The 18,501-nt window shown below is 38.8% G+C and overlaps 1 protein-coding gene across 2 annotated transcripts in view; it reads right to left on the bottom strand.

The window, feature by feature from the left end:
- Positions 1-18,501, bottom strand: part of WASHC4 (WASH complex subunit 4) — a 67,725-nt gene that overhangs the window by 21,072 nt on the left and 28,152 nt on the right. For both annotated transcript variants that reach the window (XM_066263419.1, XM_066263428.1), the window contains 7 exons: positions 16,206-16,313; positions 14,645-14,791; positions 14,440-14,519; positions 12,830-12,935; positions 11,609-11,725; positions 10,316-10,484; positions 9,895-10,049 (listed from right to left, as the gene is read on the bottom strand). In XM_066263419.1, coding sequence (XP_066119516.1) covers positions 9,895-10,049; positions 10,316-10,484; positions 11,609-11,725; positions 12,830-12,935; positions 14,440-14,519; positions 14,645-14,791; positions 16,206-16,313 — 882 coding nt within the window. The remainder of the gene's footprint in view (positions 1-9,894; positions 10,050-10,315; positions 10,485-11,608; positions 11,726-12,829; positions 12,936-14,439; positions 14,520-14,644; positions 14,792-16,205; positions 16,314-18,501) is intronic.

Here is an 18,501-nt window from a genome sequence, read left to right as displayed (position 1 = left end):
GGTAGGAAAAGCGGAAAAGCAAAGAGGGCTGCCCAGCTCCCCGGAGTGAACGGCAGCCAGGAAAAACTCGTGTGGCAGGAAGAGAGTTTAGCAGAGAGGGAAGGGTTCTGAGCCCCAGGAACAAAGCCCCAGCCTGCAGCCTCAGAGCCTAGAAGAGGCATATGGACAGTATTTAGCTGGAAACAAGTCAGGATACTGTTTGTGAGAAAGAGACTGATTTCTCAGACCCAGGATTCTTCTTAAAGGGACCGCACAGAAAACCTCTCTCACAACCACTCACCCGGGGCTCCAGGGGATGGGGAGAGAGGAGAGGACCCGAGTAGCAGGAAGAGAGTGTAATCTAGGAGGCATAGGGAGAAACACTTTAAGAGACAGCCACAAAAACCCCTGGGATGAGTCACTCCCCGAATCTGAAGTGAATATTTCCCCTGGAAACAGCAATACCAGCAAAGGGAAGCAGGACACCAGTAAAACAAGCTCTCCCGCAGTACTTAGAGCAGAGTTGCTTAGAAGAAGGGAGCTTTCAGGACTACAGTAGTGAGTCTTGGGGGCTGAGCTGCAGAACCCCCACCCACACGACTGAGGGCTCACCCAAGGGCGGGAGGCCAAAACTCGGTTCTGTCGGCAAGGGTGGGAGCCAGCTGGCCACCACTGAGGCCCAGCTGTGAGCTAGGTCTTCCCTGGCAGGGGAGGAGGGAACACATGAAGTAGTCAAGCCCAGCTGCAGGATGCCTGCAATCTAGCCTGCGGGGAAAGGGCAGGAGCCCCAGAAGGGGCAGAGACCTGCCCTTGAGTAAGGGCGCAGGAGTGCAGCCTCGCCCCGCCCATGGAACAGAGGCTTGTGGCCTGACGTGGAAGCTGGCTCCACCTGCAGGGATGGAGTGAAAGCCCAGAACAGGCAGAATTCCCTGACTGATCGTGGGCACGCAGCCCTGCCTGGCCCGTAGAGCCAAGGCTTGCAGCCATCCCACAAGCCAGCTCCTCCTGCAGGGGCGGGGCGAAAGCCCGGATTCAGGCAGCGACCCGCAGCTGAGCAAAGGTGCTCACTCCTGCCCACAGGGCCAAGCATAACCCAATCCGTGGAAACAGGGCGAAGGCCGAGGCCACCGAGGCTTGTACACCCAAGCATGAGATCACAGCCCCTCCAGTGAAGGAGAGGCGGAAACCACAGAAACAGCCCCAGTGGGCTGGCACCAGCAACACCCATACCTGAACATCCTAGGCAGCAGCAGTGGAGGGGGTGGCGGGCCTGCAGACAGACCACACCTAGGGAACACAGAGGCCACACCCAATGAACTCCAGTGGTCAAAACCTTCTTTGATTTATTTATTCTTTTTACAAAGACAGAGAGTGAGTCAGAGAGAAGGACAGACAGACAGGAACGGAGAGAGATGAGAAGCATCAATCAGTTTTTCATTGCGCGCTGCAATACCTTAGTTGTTTTTTTGTTTTTGTTTTTATTTATATTTTTCTGAAGTTGGAAAAGGGAAGGCAGTCAGACAGACTCCCGCTTGCACCCGACCAGGATCCACCCGGCACGCCCACCAGGGGCGATGCTCTGCCCAACTGGGGCATTGCTCTGTTGCAACCAGGGCCATTCTAGCGCCTGAGGCAGAGGCCATAGAGCCAACCTCAGCCCCTGGGCCAACTTTGTTCCAATGGAGCCTCAGCTGTGGGAGGAGAAGAGAGAGACAGAGAGGAAGGAGAGGGGGAGGGGTGAAAAATCAGATGGGTGCTTCTCCTGTGTGCCTTGGCCAGGAATCGAAACCGGAACTCCTGCACGCAAGGCCGATGCTCTACCACTGAGCCAACCGGGAGGGCACAACACCTTAGTTGTGCATTGATTGCTTTCTCATATGTGCCTTGACCATGGGCCTTCAGCAGACCAAGTAAGCCCTTGTTGGAGCCAGCAACCTTGAGTTCAAGCTGTTGGGCTTTTGCCAAACCAGATGAGCCCGTACTCAAGCTTGTGACCTCGGGGTCTCAAATCTGGGTCCTCTGCATCCCAGTCCGATGCTCTATCCACTGCGCCACTACCTGGTCAGGCCAAAACCTTCTTTAACACATACAAAATGAGAAGGCAGAGAAATGCAACACAAATGAATCAAGAGAAATCCCCAGAAAAGGACCTGAATGAGTCAGATATAACCAAATTACCAGATGCAGAGTTTAAAATAATGATTGTTAGGATACTCAAAGATCTTAGAACAACAGTAAGATGGTCATTACGAACACCTACATAAAGAGATAGCAAATATAAAAAGACATTGAAATAATAAAAATGAACCAGTCAGAAATGACAAATACAATATCAGAAATGAAGAACACAATGGAAGGAATTAAAATCAGGATGGATGAAGCTGAGAATCGAATTAGTGAATTAGAGGAAAAGATAAATGAAGGCACGAAAGCAGAGTAGAAAAAAGAAAAGAGACTCAAAAAGTCTGAGGAAACTCTAAGAGAGCTCTGTGACAACATGAAGAGAAACAACATCCGCATCATACGGGTTCCTGAAAAAGAAGAGAACGAACCAGGTATAAAGACTTTGTTCAAACATATCATAGCTGAAAACTTCCCTAAATTAAGGCAGGAAAACATCTCACAAGTTGAAGAAGCACAGAGAACTCCATTAAAGAGAAATCCAAAGAAATCTACACCAAGACACATCATAATTAAAATACCAAAGCTAAGTGATAAAGAGAAAATATTAAAAGCTGCTAGAGAAAAAAAGGCTATCACCTACAAAAGAGACCCCAAAAGGATGACTTCCGACTTCTCAACAGAAACATTTGAGGCCAGAAGGGAATGGCAAGAAATATTGAAACTAATGCAGAACAAAAGCCTACAACCAAGACTACTTTATCCAGAGAGGCTATTGTTTAAAATTGAAGGAGAAATAAAAAGCTTAACAGACAAAAAAAAAAACCTCAAGAAATTCACTACAACCAAACCAATGCTGCAAGAAATGCTAAGGGGCCTGTTGTAAACAAATCAAAGGGGAAAAAGAATACAGCAAAAGAGAAATACAGTTTTAAAGAATAAAATGGCAATAAACAACTACTTATCAATAATAACCTTAAATGTAAATAGATTAAATGATCCGATCAAAAGACATACGGTAGCTGCGTGGATAAGAAAACAGGACCCACACATATGCTGTCTACAAGAGACACACCTTAAAACAAAAGATGCACGTAGACTGAAGATAAAAGGATAGAAAAAAATATTTCACGCAAATGGAAATGAAAAAAAAGCTGAGGTAGCAATACTTATATCAGACAAAATGAACTTTAAAACAAAGGTTATAGTAAGAGATAAAGAAGGTCACTACATAATGATAAAGGGAGCAATCCAATAGGAAGATATAACCGTTATAAATAACTACGCACCTAATATAGGAGCACCTAAATATATAAAGCAGATTTTGATAGATTTAAAGGGCGAGATCAAAAGCAATACTATAATAGTAGGGGATTTCAACACCCCACTACCATCACTAGATAGATCCTCAAGAAAGAAAATTAACAAAGAAACAGCACACTTAACGGACACACTAGATCAATGGGATTTAATAGATATCTTTAGAACCTTTCACCCTAAAGCAGTAGACTATACATTCTTTTCAAGTGCTCATGGTACATTCTCTAGGATAGACCACATGTTAGGGCACAAAAGCGGTCTCAACAAATTTAAAAAGACTGAAATCATACCGAGCACTTTCTCTGATCACAATGGCATGAAACTAGAAATCAACCACAACAAAAAAACTGAAAAATACTCAAACACATGGAAACTAAATAGCATGTCTTTAAATAATGAATGGGTTAACAATGAGATCAAAGAGAAATTTAAAAATTCCTAGAAGCAAACGATAACGAGTATCAATCAACTCAAAATTTATGGGACACAGCAAAAGCAGTCCTGAGGGGGAAGTTCACAGCATTACAGGCATACCTCAAGAAGCTAGAAAAAGCTCAAATAAACAATTTGACCCTGCATCTAAAAGAACTAGAAAAAGAACAGCAAGTAAAGCCCAGAGCTCGTAGAAGGAAGGAAATAATAAAGATCAGAGCAGAAATAAATGGCATAGAAGCTAAAGAAACAATACAGAGGATCAATGAAACCAGGAGCTGGTTCTTTGAAAAGGTAAACAAGATCAATGAACCTTTAACCAGACTCACCAAGAAAAAAAGAGAGAGGACATAAATATGTAAAATTAGAAATGAGAGTGGAGAAATAACAACTGACACAACAGAAATACAAAATATTGTAAGAAAATACTATAAAGAACTGTATACCAAAAAACTAGACAACCTAGATGAAATAGACAAATTCCTTGAAACACATAATCTTCCAAAAATTAATCTGGAAGAATCAGAAAACCTAAACAGACTGATTACAACAAATGAGAAGAAACCGTTATCAAAAAACTCCCCAAAAAGAAAAGTCCTGGGCCTGATGGCTTCACAAGTGAATTCTACCAAATATTCAAAGAAGAACTAACTCCTATCCTTCTCAACCTATTTCAAAAAATTCAAGAGGAAGGAAGACTTCCAATCTCCTTTTATGAGGTGAGCATAATTCTGATTCCAAAACCAGGCAAAGACAACACAAAGAAAGAAAATTATAGGCCAATATCCCTGATGAATTTAGATGCTAGAATCCTCAACAAAATATTAGCAAACCGGATCCAGCAATATATGAAAAAAAAATCATACACCATCATCAAGTGGGATTTATTCCTGGGAGGCAAGCAAGGCTGGTACAATATTCGCAAATCAATGTGATTCATCACATAAACAAAAAGAAGGAGGAAAAACCACATGATAATTTCAATAGATGCAGAAAAAGCACTTGATTAAATCCAGCACCCATTCATGATCAAAACTCTCAGCAAAGTGGGAATACAGGGAACATACCTCAACATGATAAAGGCCATCTATGACAAACCCACAGCAAACATTATACTGAATGGGCAAAAATTAAAAGCAATCCCCTTAAGATCAGGAACAAGGCAGGGGTGCCCCCTTTCACCACTCTTATTCAACATAGTCCTGGAAGTCCTAGCCACAGCAATCAGGAAAGGAAAAGAAATAAAAGGCATCCAAATTGGAAAAGAAGAAGTAAAACTATCATTATTTGCAGATGATATAATATTGTATATAGAAAACCCTAAAGTCTCGGTCAAAAACTACTGGACCTGATAAATGAATTCAGCAAGGTGGCAGGATATAAAATTAATACTCAGAAATCAGAGGCATTTTTATACACTAACAATGAACTGTCAGAAAAAGAAATTAAGGAAGCAATCCTCTTCACCATTGCAACCAAAAAAATAAAGTACCTAGGAATAAATTTAACCAGGGAGATTAAAGACTTGTACTCGGGAAATTATAAAACACTGTTAAAAGAAATCAGAGAAGATACAAACAAGTGGAAGTATAAAGTCTACCAGAAAGTTCTGTCCGTTTCTATCACAAGTTTCGACACGTAAGCACATGTTTATTTGGCGCATGTTTGCCTCTCTATTTTTATCACTTAATGTATACATACTGACGTAGCAAATTAACTAAAACAAAGTTGATTCACGTTAGTCTTTTGTGTGAAGCGAAAGCGTACCCATGGCTACTGATAAAGTTCATTTACGCCACTGTAATTTTTACGAATTTCAACAAGGAAGAAATACTACAGAAGCATGTCTGTCGCATCCACCATATTCTCCGGACTTACCACCCTCTGACTATCACTTGTTTTTGTCCTTACAAAATTTTTTGAAGGGCAAAAATTTCAAAAATGAAGAAGATATCAAACAAGCACTGGTTCAATTTTTTGCATCAAAAGATAAAACATTTTTCAAAAACGGGATATACAAATTGCCCTCACGCTGGCAAGAAATCATTAATAATGGCAATTATATTATTTAATAAAGTTTATTGACGGTAAGAAAAATTTTATTTTGTTTTATTCCAAAAACGGACAGAACTTTCCGGTAGACCTTATATATATCGTGCTCATGGTTAGGATGAATAAACAACATTAAAATGTCTATATTACCCAAAGCAATTTATAAATTCAATGCAATACCAATTAAAATAGCAATGACTTACTTCAAAGATATAGAACACATATTCCAAAAATTTATATGGAACCAAAAGAGAACACGAATAGCCTCAGCAATCTTGAAAAGGAAGAATAAAGAGAGAACTATCACACTTCCGGATATCAAGTTATACTATAAGGCCACTGTCTCAAAACAGTCTGGTACTGGCATAAGAACAGGCAAATAGATCCATGGAACAGAACAGAGAACCCAGAAATAAACCCACACTTTTATGGACAACTGATATTTGACAAAGGAGGTAAGAGCATACAATGGAGTAAAGAGCATCTTCTACAAATGGTGTTGGAAAAATTGAATAGCTACCTGCAAAAAAATGAAACTAGACTACCAACTTACACCATTCACAAAAATAAACTCAAAATGGATAAAAGACTTAAATGTAAGCCATAAAACCATAAGTATCTTAGAAGAAAACATAGGCAGTAAGCTCTCTGACATCTCTCAGCAATATATTTGCCGATTTATCTCCACAGGCAAGTGAAATAAAAGACAGGATAATTAAATGGGACTGTATCAATCTAAAAGGCTTCTGCACAGCTAACGACAATAAGAACAGAATAAAAAGACAAACTACACAATGGGGAACATATTTGACAATGCGTCTGATAAGAGGTTAATAACCAAAATTTATAAAGAACTTGTAAAACTCAATACCAGGAACAATCCAATCAAAAAAATGGGTGAAAGAAATGAATAGACACTTCTCCAAAGAGGACATACAGATGGCCAATAGGCAGATGAAAAAATGCTCAACATCAGTAATCATTAGAGAAATACAAATTAAAACCACAATGAGATATCACCTCACACCAGTTAGAATGGCGCTCATCAACAAAACAACACAGAATAAGTGCTGGCGAGGATGTGGAGAAAAGGGAACCCTCCTGCACTGCTGGTGGGAAAATTGAACTGCCTTTTGACCCAGCTATTCCACTTTTAGGAATATACACCAAGAACACCATAGCATTGTTCCAAAAGAAGAAATGCACCCCCATGTTTATGGCAGCATTGTTCACAATAGCGAAGATCTGGAAACAGCCCAAGTGTCCGTCAGTGGACGAGTGGATTAAAAAGCTTTGGTACATATATACCATGGAATACTACTCAGCCATAAGAAATGATGACATCAGATCATTTACAACAACATGGATGGACCTTGATAACATTATACTGAGTGAAGTAAGTAAATCAGAAAAAACTAAGAACTATATAATTCCATACATAGATGGGACATAAAAATGAGACTCAGAGACATGGACAAGAGTGTGGTGGTTAAGGGGTGGGTGGGAGGAGAGGGAGGGGATTGGAGGAGGGGAGGGGCACAAAGAAAACCAGTTAGAAGGTGATGGAAGTCAATTGGACTTTGGGTGATGGGAATGCAACATAATCAAATGTCAAAATAACTGGAGATGTTCTCTCTGAACATATGTACCCTGATTTATCAATGTCGCCCCATTAAAATTAATTTTTTAAACAATTACTTAATTAATTAATTTAAAATGAGGTATTATATTAAATTCTACACTTGAAAAAAATAAAGTTGAGGGAGTTTTCCCAGTTCAAAGAGCTGGAAAGAGGTGGAAGCCAGACATTTTAGAGAGTCTCATTCCAAATCCTTATGCTTCTTTTAGTTATACTAGACCACCTTTAATGAATCCTTTATTAAGAATCTTTTAAGGCCCTGGCCGGTTGGCTCAGTGGTAGAGCGTCGGCCTGGTGTGCAGAAGTCCCAGGTTTGATTCCCGGCCAGGGCACACAGGAGAAGCGCCCATCTGCTTCTCCACCCCTCCCCCTCTCCTTCCTCTCTGTCTCTCTCTTCCCCTCCCACAGCCAAGGCTCCATTGGAGCAAAGATGGCCCGGGCGCTGGGGATGGCTCCTTGGCCTCTGCCCCAGGCGCTGGAGTGGCTCTGGTCACTACAGAGCGACGCCCTCGGATGGGCAGAGCATCGCCCCCTGGTGGGCAGAGCGTAGCCCCCTGGTGGGCGTGCCGGGTGGATCCCGGTCGGGCGCATGCGGGAGTCTGTCTGACTGTCTCTCCCCGTTTCCAGCTTCAGAAAAATAAAAAAAATAAAAATTAAAAAAAACAAAAAAACAAAAAAAAAAGAATCTTTTAGTCATCACTACCTAATGGTATCATATAAATTGTCCTATATAGCCTTTCTAATTAGGGCTCAAATACTCCTTTGATAAAGTTTTTTTTGTTTTTTGTGTTTTTTTTAGAGACAGAGAGTCAGAGAGAAGGATAGATAGGCACAGACAGACAGGAACGAAGGGAATGAGAAGCATCAATCATCAGTTTTTCGTTGAGACACCTTAGTTGTTCATTGATTGCTTTCTCATATGTGCCTTGACCGTGGGGCTTCAGCAGACTGAGTAACTCCTTGCTCAAGCCAGCGACCATGGGTCCAAGCTGGTGAGCTCTGCTCAAGCTGGCAACCTTGGGGTCTCAACCTAGGTCCTCCGCATCCCAGTCCGACGCTCTATCCACTGCGCAACTGCCTCGTCAGGCAATAAAGTTTTTGTTACAGCTTTTTTTTTTGTTGTTATAGCTTTTTTCATGTTTTAAGTTAAAACATTGCTCACTCATTCTTTTTTTGTTTGTTTCCTCATTCTTTCCTCTCCCAGACTATACGTATATGAGCTGAGACTGTTTCTATTTATTTTGGTATTCCTGAACATAATTCAGCGCCTAGCATGTTTTCACTAAGTATTAAACATAATAATTAATGAATGAAATGATATACATATTAATCCCAGAAATGGTTCCTATATGTAGTGAGATGAAGGAAAAATTATGATTCTTAAACTTTGGTACTGAATAAATTTTTTTTGTTAAGTATTATCTGGACTATTTTAGAAAGAATTATATGCAAATTAACTGAAAACAAAGGTTTATATTGATGAGAGATTGCCATATTGTCAATTAGCCCATTGAATTAGCAAAGCTAAATACTTCTTTACATTCATCATTTTAAGAACAAAAACATTTAAAATTATATAATTTTAAGCATTTTTCCTAAGATATTAAAGCTTATATAATATAGATTTAAAATCGTTAACTGTAAAAATATAAATAAACAAATAAATAAAATAAAATCCTTAACTATGTGATTCTGACTAAACTTTTTACAATTCTGCAGAAATCACCTGGCAATCTCAATATGTTTCTGAAAAACTGTATCAAAACTATGTATATAGGCATACCTCATTTTACTAGGCTTTGCTTTACGCACTTTGTACATACTACGTTTTTACAAACTAAGTTTGTGGCAACCCTGCATCAAGCAAGTCTACCAGTATCATTTTTCCAATAAGCTCATATGATAGCATATTATAGCAATAAAGTATTTTTAAATTAAGGTACGTACATTGCTTTTTAGACTTATGCTATTGCACACCTAGTAGGTTACAGTAGTGTACATATTATTTTTATATGCACTGGGAAACCAAAATTTTTGTGTGACTTGCTTACTAAGATATTCACTTACTCTGTAATGATCTGGAACCAAACCTGCCTATCTCCGAGGTATGCCTGTATTTCATATGTTCAACAAAAGGTAGAAGTATAAATAGGAAGTTTGTGGTAACCTCCTTCATAAAGCAAATAAGCACCATCTAATTTTTCATTCTTGTTAAGTATGAGATTTTATATAGCAAATACTTTCTTAGAAAATAAACATGTAATAAAGTAAAACGTTAAAAAAAAGATTTTTTAAAGAAATACTGTTATCATGCTACAATCAGACTATGCTAGAAACATTTTATACCATACCTGTTCCAAAGTCTGACTAGGGAGATGTGCCTCTGTCATAACCAATCCATAACGCTGAGTAGCTAAATTTCTCATTTCACTATATGTGGCCCAGTCATGAAGAGCTACTGTTGTAAGATTGTAGAAAGTCTTGTCTAGGTAGTGAGTTACATAAGCTACAAAAATAAAAAATAAAAAATCTGATTCATGAAATGGTAGAAAACAAAGAAATGAAACTAAAAATCAAACAACTTGTCTTTGAACATTAAACTTCTTTTTTCTAAATAAGATGCTAGGAACGTAAGAATAAACAAAAAGGAATTAAAGAATAAAGGACCAACATTAACAAAATAAGCTCAAAGATTCATTTTTGGTATCTGTTCTTTTATAGTTAGAGTAAAAAGATATGGAATGACTTTCAGAAGGAAAGCAGAACACTCACCTCGAATGTCAATGAAACGATTGAAAAACCGAATTGGATTCAAGGAGAAAAAAAGGGCCCGGTCTTTCATGCCAACTTTGAAAGGGTTTCGGTCATCCAGCTTTAAATGAGTATGCACAGAAAGTCGCAGATCCTTCTCAATTTCTTTGCACAACTTGTCCAGCAAATGCTATTCACACACACACCAAAAAAACCCTTAATTTTTCAAAATGGTTTTGCAATTGGACTGTTCCTCTATGCTTTAACAATTAGAGTTTTGTAATAAGGGCAATGATAAAAAATTTGTCAAACTGGTTTACGGGTCTAAATATTCTATGGCAAAATATTATTTTTACTGGGAAAGTAAAAATTACTTTGCTTCCCATTTTAAACCAATGATTTTTTAACTAGGAAGCAGTTAGATAAACTCTAAGCTTCTGTTTTCATTCATACTTTAACACCCTTGAAAGAAAATCAAAAGCTAGTGCCTGATGGCTTTATTACAAGGAACATGACTACTATATACTACAAAGCATAAAATGTATGGGAACAAGCAACAAAAGAAAAATCCTGAGAGCATGCAGGAATTTTTTTAAAATTTCCTTGTAATAATCATTAAAAATCACTGAACTAAAAATAATGAAAGTCATCTTTTCTGGTCCACCCTGGAGTTATAGATACCAGCAAGACACATACTTTCTTTTCTAAATAAGAAAATTTAAGAAATTATATAAAATTGACCATAATTTTATCAAACTTGAATAAAGTTTATATTGTAAAGTTTACTCATTTTTCTCCCCTCAAAATAAAAATATCATTATCTGGAAATTTAATTTTAAAGATATCAGTGTTTATAATACATCAAACAGGAGGATGTACTATATAGCATTTGAATTATTTCTGTTACACAAGTAAATCTTTAAAAGACAAAATTTCCTCCTTTTAGTAGCTCTTCAAATGAATTTAATTAAGTTGTTGAAATAAAGTTAAGTGGTCTTAACTATATTACCATTAGCACCATTTAATATTCAAGCTAATTTTGCATTTGCAGTCATCTAATAAACAGTACTTAAATATAAATATACTATTTACTAAAGTAAAAAAGCTTTTCCAAATTCCTAGTCTAGCTTTGTATATAAAAATTAGAAATTAAAGGTCATTTTAGCACAATAGTAAAACTATAACTAAAAATCATTTCTTTGTTCTAGACAGTGACTTATAATTTTAAATATGTGAAAGCCTGCTTCAATCCAAAAGTTTTTCCAAACATTGCATTCCAAATACATTTTAAGTTTCTAATCTCAAATATGTTACCTCATTTAAAATTTCCATAATTTCCTTGTCATAACAATCCAGAAGTATTTCATAGGACTCTAGATGTCTTGCATGCATCATAGCGGGTACACAATCACGTAAAGCACTGAACATGTACTAACAAGAAAATTAGAATGTACATCAAATTATAAAAGTCAGATCTCTAATCTAAGTATGACCAAGGTTAATTATCTATCTTGAAGACAAAACCACAATCTGAAGGCTGTTTTGTTTTTTAATACATGACTGTCTTCCTTTCCTAAATAAGAGAAGTCGGATTTCATTTTCTAAAGTATGTATTTTACATATACAAAAAATTCACATGCACTTATTCTTTCCTATCTGGAGCATTTAAATACATTTATTTCCATACAGAAATAGAAAGATCTGAATAATATTCAATATATACCTTGCTGACAAAATAATGTCAGACAATGTGACATAAACTAAAATCAAGAAAATGAGAATGAGTATGAGTATGAGGGGAAGAGTTAAATATATTAACGTTAAATTATTAACATTAAGCCTGACCAGGCGGTGGCGCAGTGGATAGAGCACTGGACTGGGATGCGGAAGACCCAGGTTCAAGACCCTGAGGTCACCAGCTTGAGTGCGGGCTCATCTGGTTTGAGCAAAAGCTCACCAGCTTGAGCCCAAGGTCACTGGCTCGAGCAAGGGGTTACTCGATTCTGCTGAAGGCCCGCGGTCAAGGCACATATGAGAAAGCAATCAATGAACAACTAAGGTGTTGCAACGCGCAACGAAAAACTAATGATTGATGCTTCTCATCTCTCTGTTCCTGTCTGTCTATCCCTCTCTGTCTCTAAAAAAAAAAAAATTATTAGCATTAATATAAAACTTAACTACAGACTGTATAAATGCTATTAAATATGCATAACATTACATAAAACATTAGCAGTCAATTTTTAATTTTTTTTTTTTTAGATTTTATTTATTCATTTTAGAGAGTAGAGAGAAAGAAAGAGGAAGGCGGGGGGAAGAGCAGGAAGCATCAACTTCCATATGTGCCTTGACCAGGCAAGTCGAGGATTTCAAACTGGCAACCTCAGAGTTCCGGGTCGACTCTATATCCACTGTACCACCACAGATCAGGCCTTAAAATAATTTTAATCAAATGATCTATTTTAAAACTAATTAGAATAGTTTGTACTGTGACTAAAAAAATTGATGGGTTTATTCTTTATATTATTCTTTACTTACATGTAATCTGGCTGCGTCAACAGCATTTTCATAAACATCATCTAAATAAATTGGGAAGACAGCTCGATGCCAGTATAAAAAACAACAGTCACATTGTGCTTGGACTCTACAATGTAAAGTAGTAATCAGTGCTAGCAAAATTGAAGTACCCCCCCCCAAAATAACGTCTTACTCATCTTTGCATTCCCTACATCGCTAACCCAAAATCAGTATACAAAAGCCACAAAATAAATGTTTCAAACTGAACAAAGATAAATAACAACATACTCTAATACCTGACATTTTCAGAATTCTCCACACATGCTTTAGTTTTAAAGCATATATGAAAAAAGACAATATAACTTTTAAATAGAGGAATTTAAAATAAATTTATTTTCAATATCAGAGACCACATGTCTACAATTACAATATTTGTATCACATGTACCCTTTTACCTGTCTCAAAATTGAAAAGATAAACCTGGCCCTGGACAGTTGGCTCACTGGTACAGCATCAGCCCGGCATGTAGAAGTCCCAGGTTCAATTCCTGGCCAGGGCACACAGGAGACGCGCCCATCTGCTTCTCCACCCCTCCCCCTCTCCTTCCTCTCTGTCTCTCTCTTCCTCTCCTGCAGCCAAGGCTCCATTGGAGCAAAGTTGGCTCGGGTGCTGAGGACGGCTTTATGGCCTTGGCCTCAGGCGCTAGAATGGCTCTGGTTGCAATGGAGCATTGCCCCTCAGATGGGCAAAGCATCGCCCCCAGTCGGGTCTGTCTGTTTGCATCCCCCCCTACTTTGTACTTTGGAAAATATTACAAAAAAAAAAAAAAAAAGATAAACCTTCTAAAAATTGTGACCAAAAAAGAAAAATCCCATTAACACTAATCTGTCTACACTCTTTGCCAAGTAGCTACTTAATAACTTACGAGGCAACAAATGATCATTAAGTACCTTATAAAGAAGATGATTCAGTAATTCTTCAAAGGATGGACCATTAAATGCCACTAAAAAAATCTAAGCTTCTTAGTACAAATACAATGTTGTAGATATGAGCATTAAATGGAAATTGTACTGTAATCTTAATTTGGATGGGAATTAAAATTCAGAAAACTCATCTTCCCTTTAAGAAACTTCCTGCTTACTCTTTAAAATTAAATAAAGCCACAAGGAGCCACAAAATAAACCTTCTCAAAACTAATTCCATCTTAGTGACTGGCTACCGACAATGTAATTCAAATTCAGATCTCAAAATAAAATTGGAGATTATTTGACATGGATCTCTAAGTCTCTCACAAATAGATGAAGTCATATAAAGTGCAACAATTTTAAATGTCCACTGGAGATACTCATCACAACTATCACAACGTGCATCCGAGTCTGCCAGATGCTCTCAGAGCTACATCATGTTGTCTGATGTGAGTTCTTCCACAAGCTATGTCCTTACTGTAGAAGCAATGCTAAAGAAATATGGCCCCTAGTCACAGTCTCATTCTAGTCACACAAAAGAAATTACAGCAAGGAACTAATGATCTTGTTGAGTTAATGTTTCTTCTCTTGCTATGCTAAAAGGAAAATCGGTGTTTCCAGAAGGTGTTTCCTACCTTCTGAGTATCACAACATATCCCTACCTACCTTTCTCTAAGTTCACTGATAAGATCCAGCTTTTTCATGACTACTTGAAGTGGAAAGAGTTCTTCATCTTTAAATGTTTTCTATCAGAGAAAGGAAAAAAGGCAGAGAAGTTACAGTCAAGTAAGAACAGGTTTCTTGGGCAAATAAGGGAACAATGAAATCTCTGATATTGTTTTTATTACCTAAGTAATAGCAAAACACTTACCAACTGTGTACCAACACTGAGTGCTAAAGAAACAATAAGGCGTCTTTGCTTTGTGCTTGGTCCATTTAGAGTGTTTTCAGCCAAAACTAGAGCCGAGAGCACATCAAGACGCTGTTCACTATATTTTTTGTCAGAAATTACTCTTTTCTTAAAGATAAAAGAAAACAGGATATTGTAGTTTCATTTTTGAGACAATAACAAAAGATTCAAAAGAAAATCTTCTCAATAATCCTTTCCATGATTCACTTTAAGAGAGCTTCAACAATATGTTCCCTTTTAAGCTTTTTTTTTTTCTTTTCCGAAGCTGGAAACGGGGAGGCAGTCAGATTCCTGCATGCGCTCAACTGGGATCCACCCAGCATGACCACCAGGGGGCAATGCTGTCCATCCGGGGCATCGCTCTGTTGCGACCAGAGCCATTCTAGCGCCTGAGGCAGAGGCCATGGAGCCATTCCCAGCGCCTGGGCCATCTTTGCTCCAAAGGAGCCTCGGCTGCAGAAGGGGAAGAGAGAGACAGAGAGGAGGGAAAGGGGGAGGGGTGGAGAAGCAGATGGGCGCTTCTCCTGTGTGCCCTGACCAGGAATCAAACCCGGGACTCCTGCACGCCAGGCCGACGCTCTACCACTGAGCCAACTGGCCAGGGCTTAAGCTTTCTTTTAAATTAAATTTACTGGTTGACATTGACATTGGTTAATAAAATTATATAGGTTTCAGGTACACAATTCTATAATATATCACCCGTGCACTGTCTTGCATATCCACCACCCCAAGTCAAGTCTCCTGAGCTTCTTTAGATACTGTTAAGTGCTTTACTACTTCCATAACATTATCGTTTAGCACCATCAGGGACAGCAAATCTATATCAGGCATACTTCAAAATTGCCATTATTAATAAGAAAATCATTTCTTTTAAAAAAGATGTATAGGCCCTGGCCGGTTGGCTCAGCGGTAGAGCGTCGGCCTGGCGTGCGGGAGTCCTGGGTTCAATTCCCGGCCAGGGCACACAGGAGAAGCACCCATCTGCTTCTTCACCCCTCCCCCTCTCCTTCCTCTCTGTCTCTCTCTTCCCCTCCCGCAGCCGAGGCTCCATTGGAGCAAAGATGGCCCAGGCGCTGAGGATGGCTCTGTGGCCTGTCCCTCAGGCACTAGAATGGCTCTGGATGCAACAGAGAGACACCCCAGAGGGGCAGAGCATCGCCCCCTGGTGGGCATGCCGGGTGGATCCCGGTCAGGCTCATGCAGGAGTCTGACTGCCTCCCCGTTTCCAGCTTCAGAAAAATGAAAAAGAATAAAGATAAAAAATAAAAATAAAAAAGATGTATATTTTAAAATTGCATATAATGTCATTTTTTAAATCATTTAATGTATTACATGCTACAAGTTCAGAGAAAGATAACCCTGACCATTCCAAGTAAAAATCATAAAATAACATGGAGATAAATGACCAAGAATATTATTTTTGAAGGAATGAAGTAAACAGGCTAAACTAGAAAACATATATAAAGCAACAGAAGAACAAACTAAAAATATAATTATGCTGAATATGTAATAATTGTCATACCTTGGCCACAGAAATAGAATTAAGAGCCTGATGTTGAAGGTGCTGTGTTATATGTGAAACTGAATCAGCCACAACCATGCTTCTCCTGTAGAACATATGCTCTATTGCCTAAAAAGGAAAGTAATTTTGTAAAAACTAATGTAACTTTAAGGCAAAATTACAGAATATTTTTATTACCTTGGGCTATGTAAAGAATTTGTAAATGCAAAAAGCACTACCATGAAGAATAAAATTGGTAAATTCAACTATAATAAAATTAAGAATTTCTGTTCTTCAAAAGCCACTAATAATAAAAAGGCAAGTCACTGTATGAGAAAATAATGTATCTGCCACACACAAGGAATTAGTAAGAATTATACGGACCCCAACGGAATGATTTTTTTTTAAAAGACATATAATCCAATAGAAAACTGAACAAAAGACATGAACCAATTTTTCACGAAATAGTTAATTTTGAAAAAATACCATTACTAAGAATCAGGAAAATGAAAATTAAAAATCATAGTCAAAACCATTTATACCTACCAATTTGTCAAAAATAAATAGAACCCTGTCCAGTTGGCTCAGTGGTAGAGCATCGGCCTGGCATGCAGGAGTCCTGGTTCGATTCCCGGCCAGGGCACACAGGAGAAGTGCCCATCTACTTCTCCATCCCTCCCCCTCTCCTTCCTCTCTCTCTCTCTCTTCCCCTCCCGCAGTTGAGGCTCCATTGGAGCAAAGTTGGCCCGGGCGCTGAGGATGGCTCTGTGGCCTCTGCCTCAGGCGCTAGAATGGCTATGATTGCAGCAGAGCGATGCCCCCTGGTAGGCATGCCAGGTGGATCCCAGTTGGGCGCATGCGGGAGTCTGTCTGACTGCCTCCCCGTTTCCAACTTCAGGAAAAAAATAAAATAAATAAAATAAATAAATAAATAGAAAAGCCTGATAATACCAATGTTGGCCAGTAGGGGAACAATGGGAAGTTTGACAAATTAGGGGAGTATGTAAATTGAAGTAATTGCTTTGTTATCATCTTGAAAAGCTGAACATGCAATCCGCTCCTACACAATACCTCAGAAAAACTCTAGCACAAGTAAGGCAAGAGACAAACAAGAATGGCAGCATTCTGTATAATAGCAAAAAATGAAAACTAACCAAAAATTCATCCACAGGAGAGCTGTACAGCAATGAAAAGGAAGAAACTACAGCTATTCATTCCAACATGGACAAATTCAAATACAAAATTTTGAGTAAAAAAAAAAAGGTAAGTCAAAGAATACCTGAAGTATTACTCCATTAATATAAACTTCAAAACCATATATAACAATGAATGGTTTATAGATTCACCCTTACGTGGTAAATTAAAAAGAACAACAAGGGAATACTAAGCATAAAATTCAAGACAGTGGTTTCCTCAGGTGGCAGGATAAAATGCAATGGGGAGCAGAGGGGAAACGTGGAACTTTGAAAGTATAGGTAACATTCTATTTCTTAAGATGGTGGGGTTTTGAGTGTATATTTAATTATGCTGATATATTTGATATGAATCTCTATATGTGCATATACACACACACACACACATATATATATATATGTACACCTCTGTATTTATATTTCTTAAAAATAAATATAGCTGCTAACACAGCTTAAAAAAAAAAGGCTAAAAACCCAAAGGCACAATCTCCAAAAACAAATCTCTATTTCCTAAGCAAATCTAAAGGCTATTAGCAAAAATTTACTAGCAAATCTTAACATCAATTTTTCAAAAAGGTTAGATAAGCTCTCCTATATAAAAGGGCTTTTAAGGCCCTGGCTGGTTGGCTCAGCGGGAGAGCGTCGGCCTGGCGTGCGGGGGACCCGGGTTCGATTCCCGGCCAGGGCACACAGGAGAAGCGCCCATTTGCTTCTCCACCCCCCCCCTCCTTCCTCTCTGTCTCTCTCTTCCCCTCCCGCAGCCAAGGCTCCATTGGAGCAAAGATGGCCTGGGCGCTGGGAATGGCTCCTTGGCCTCTGCCCCAGGCGCTAGAGTGGCTCTGGTCGCTGCAAAGCGACGCCCCGGAGGGGCAGAGCATCGCCTCCTGGTGGGTAGAGCTTTGCCCCTGGTGGGTGTGCCGGGTGGATCCCGGTCGGGCGCATGCGGGAGTCTGTCTGACTGTCTCTCCCCATTTCCAGCTTCAGAAAAATATAAAAAAATATAAAATAAAAATAAATAAAAGGGCTTTTAAGTATATTTTTACTTACACAGTGTATGCTAGGAAATATTTTACCATATATCCACAAGTATACTAGACCATACCTACAAGTAGCCTGCTATTCAG

This window comes from Saccopteryx bilineata, chromosome 1, assembly GCF_036850765.1.
Source record: "Saccopteryx bilineata isolate mSacBil1 chromosome 1, mSacBil1_pri_phased_curated, whole genome shotgun sequence".
Taxonomy (NCBI): Eukaryota; Metazoa; Chordata; class Mammalia; order Chiroptera; family Emballonuridae; genus Saccopteryx; species Saccopteryx bilineata.
The sequence above is the reverse complement of the archived record's forward strand: the minus strand, read 5'-3'. Positions and strand labels throughout refer to the sequence as shown.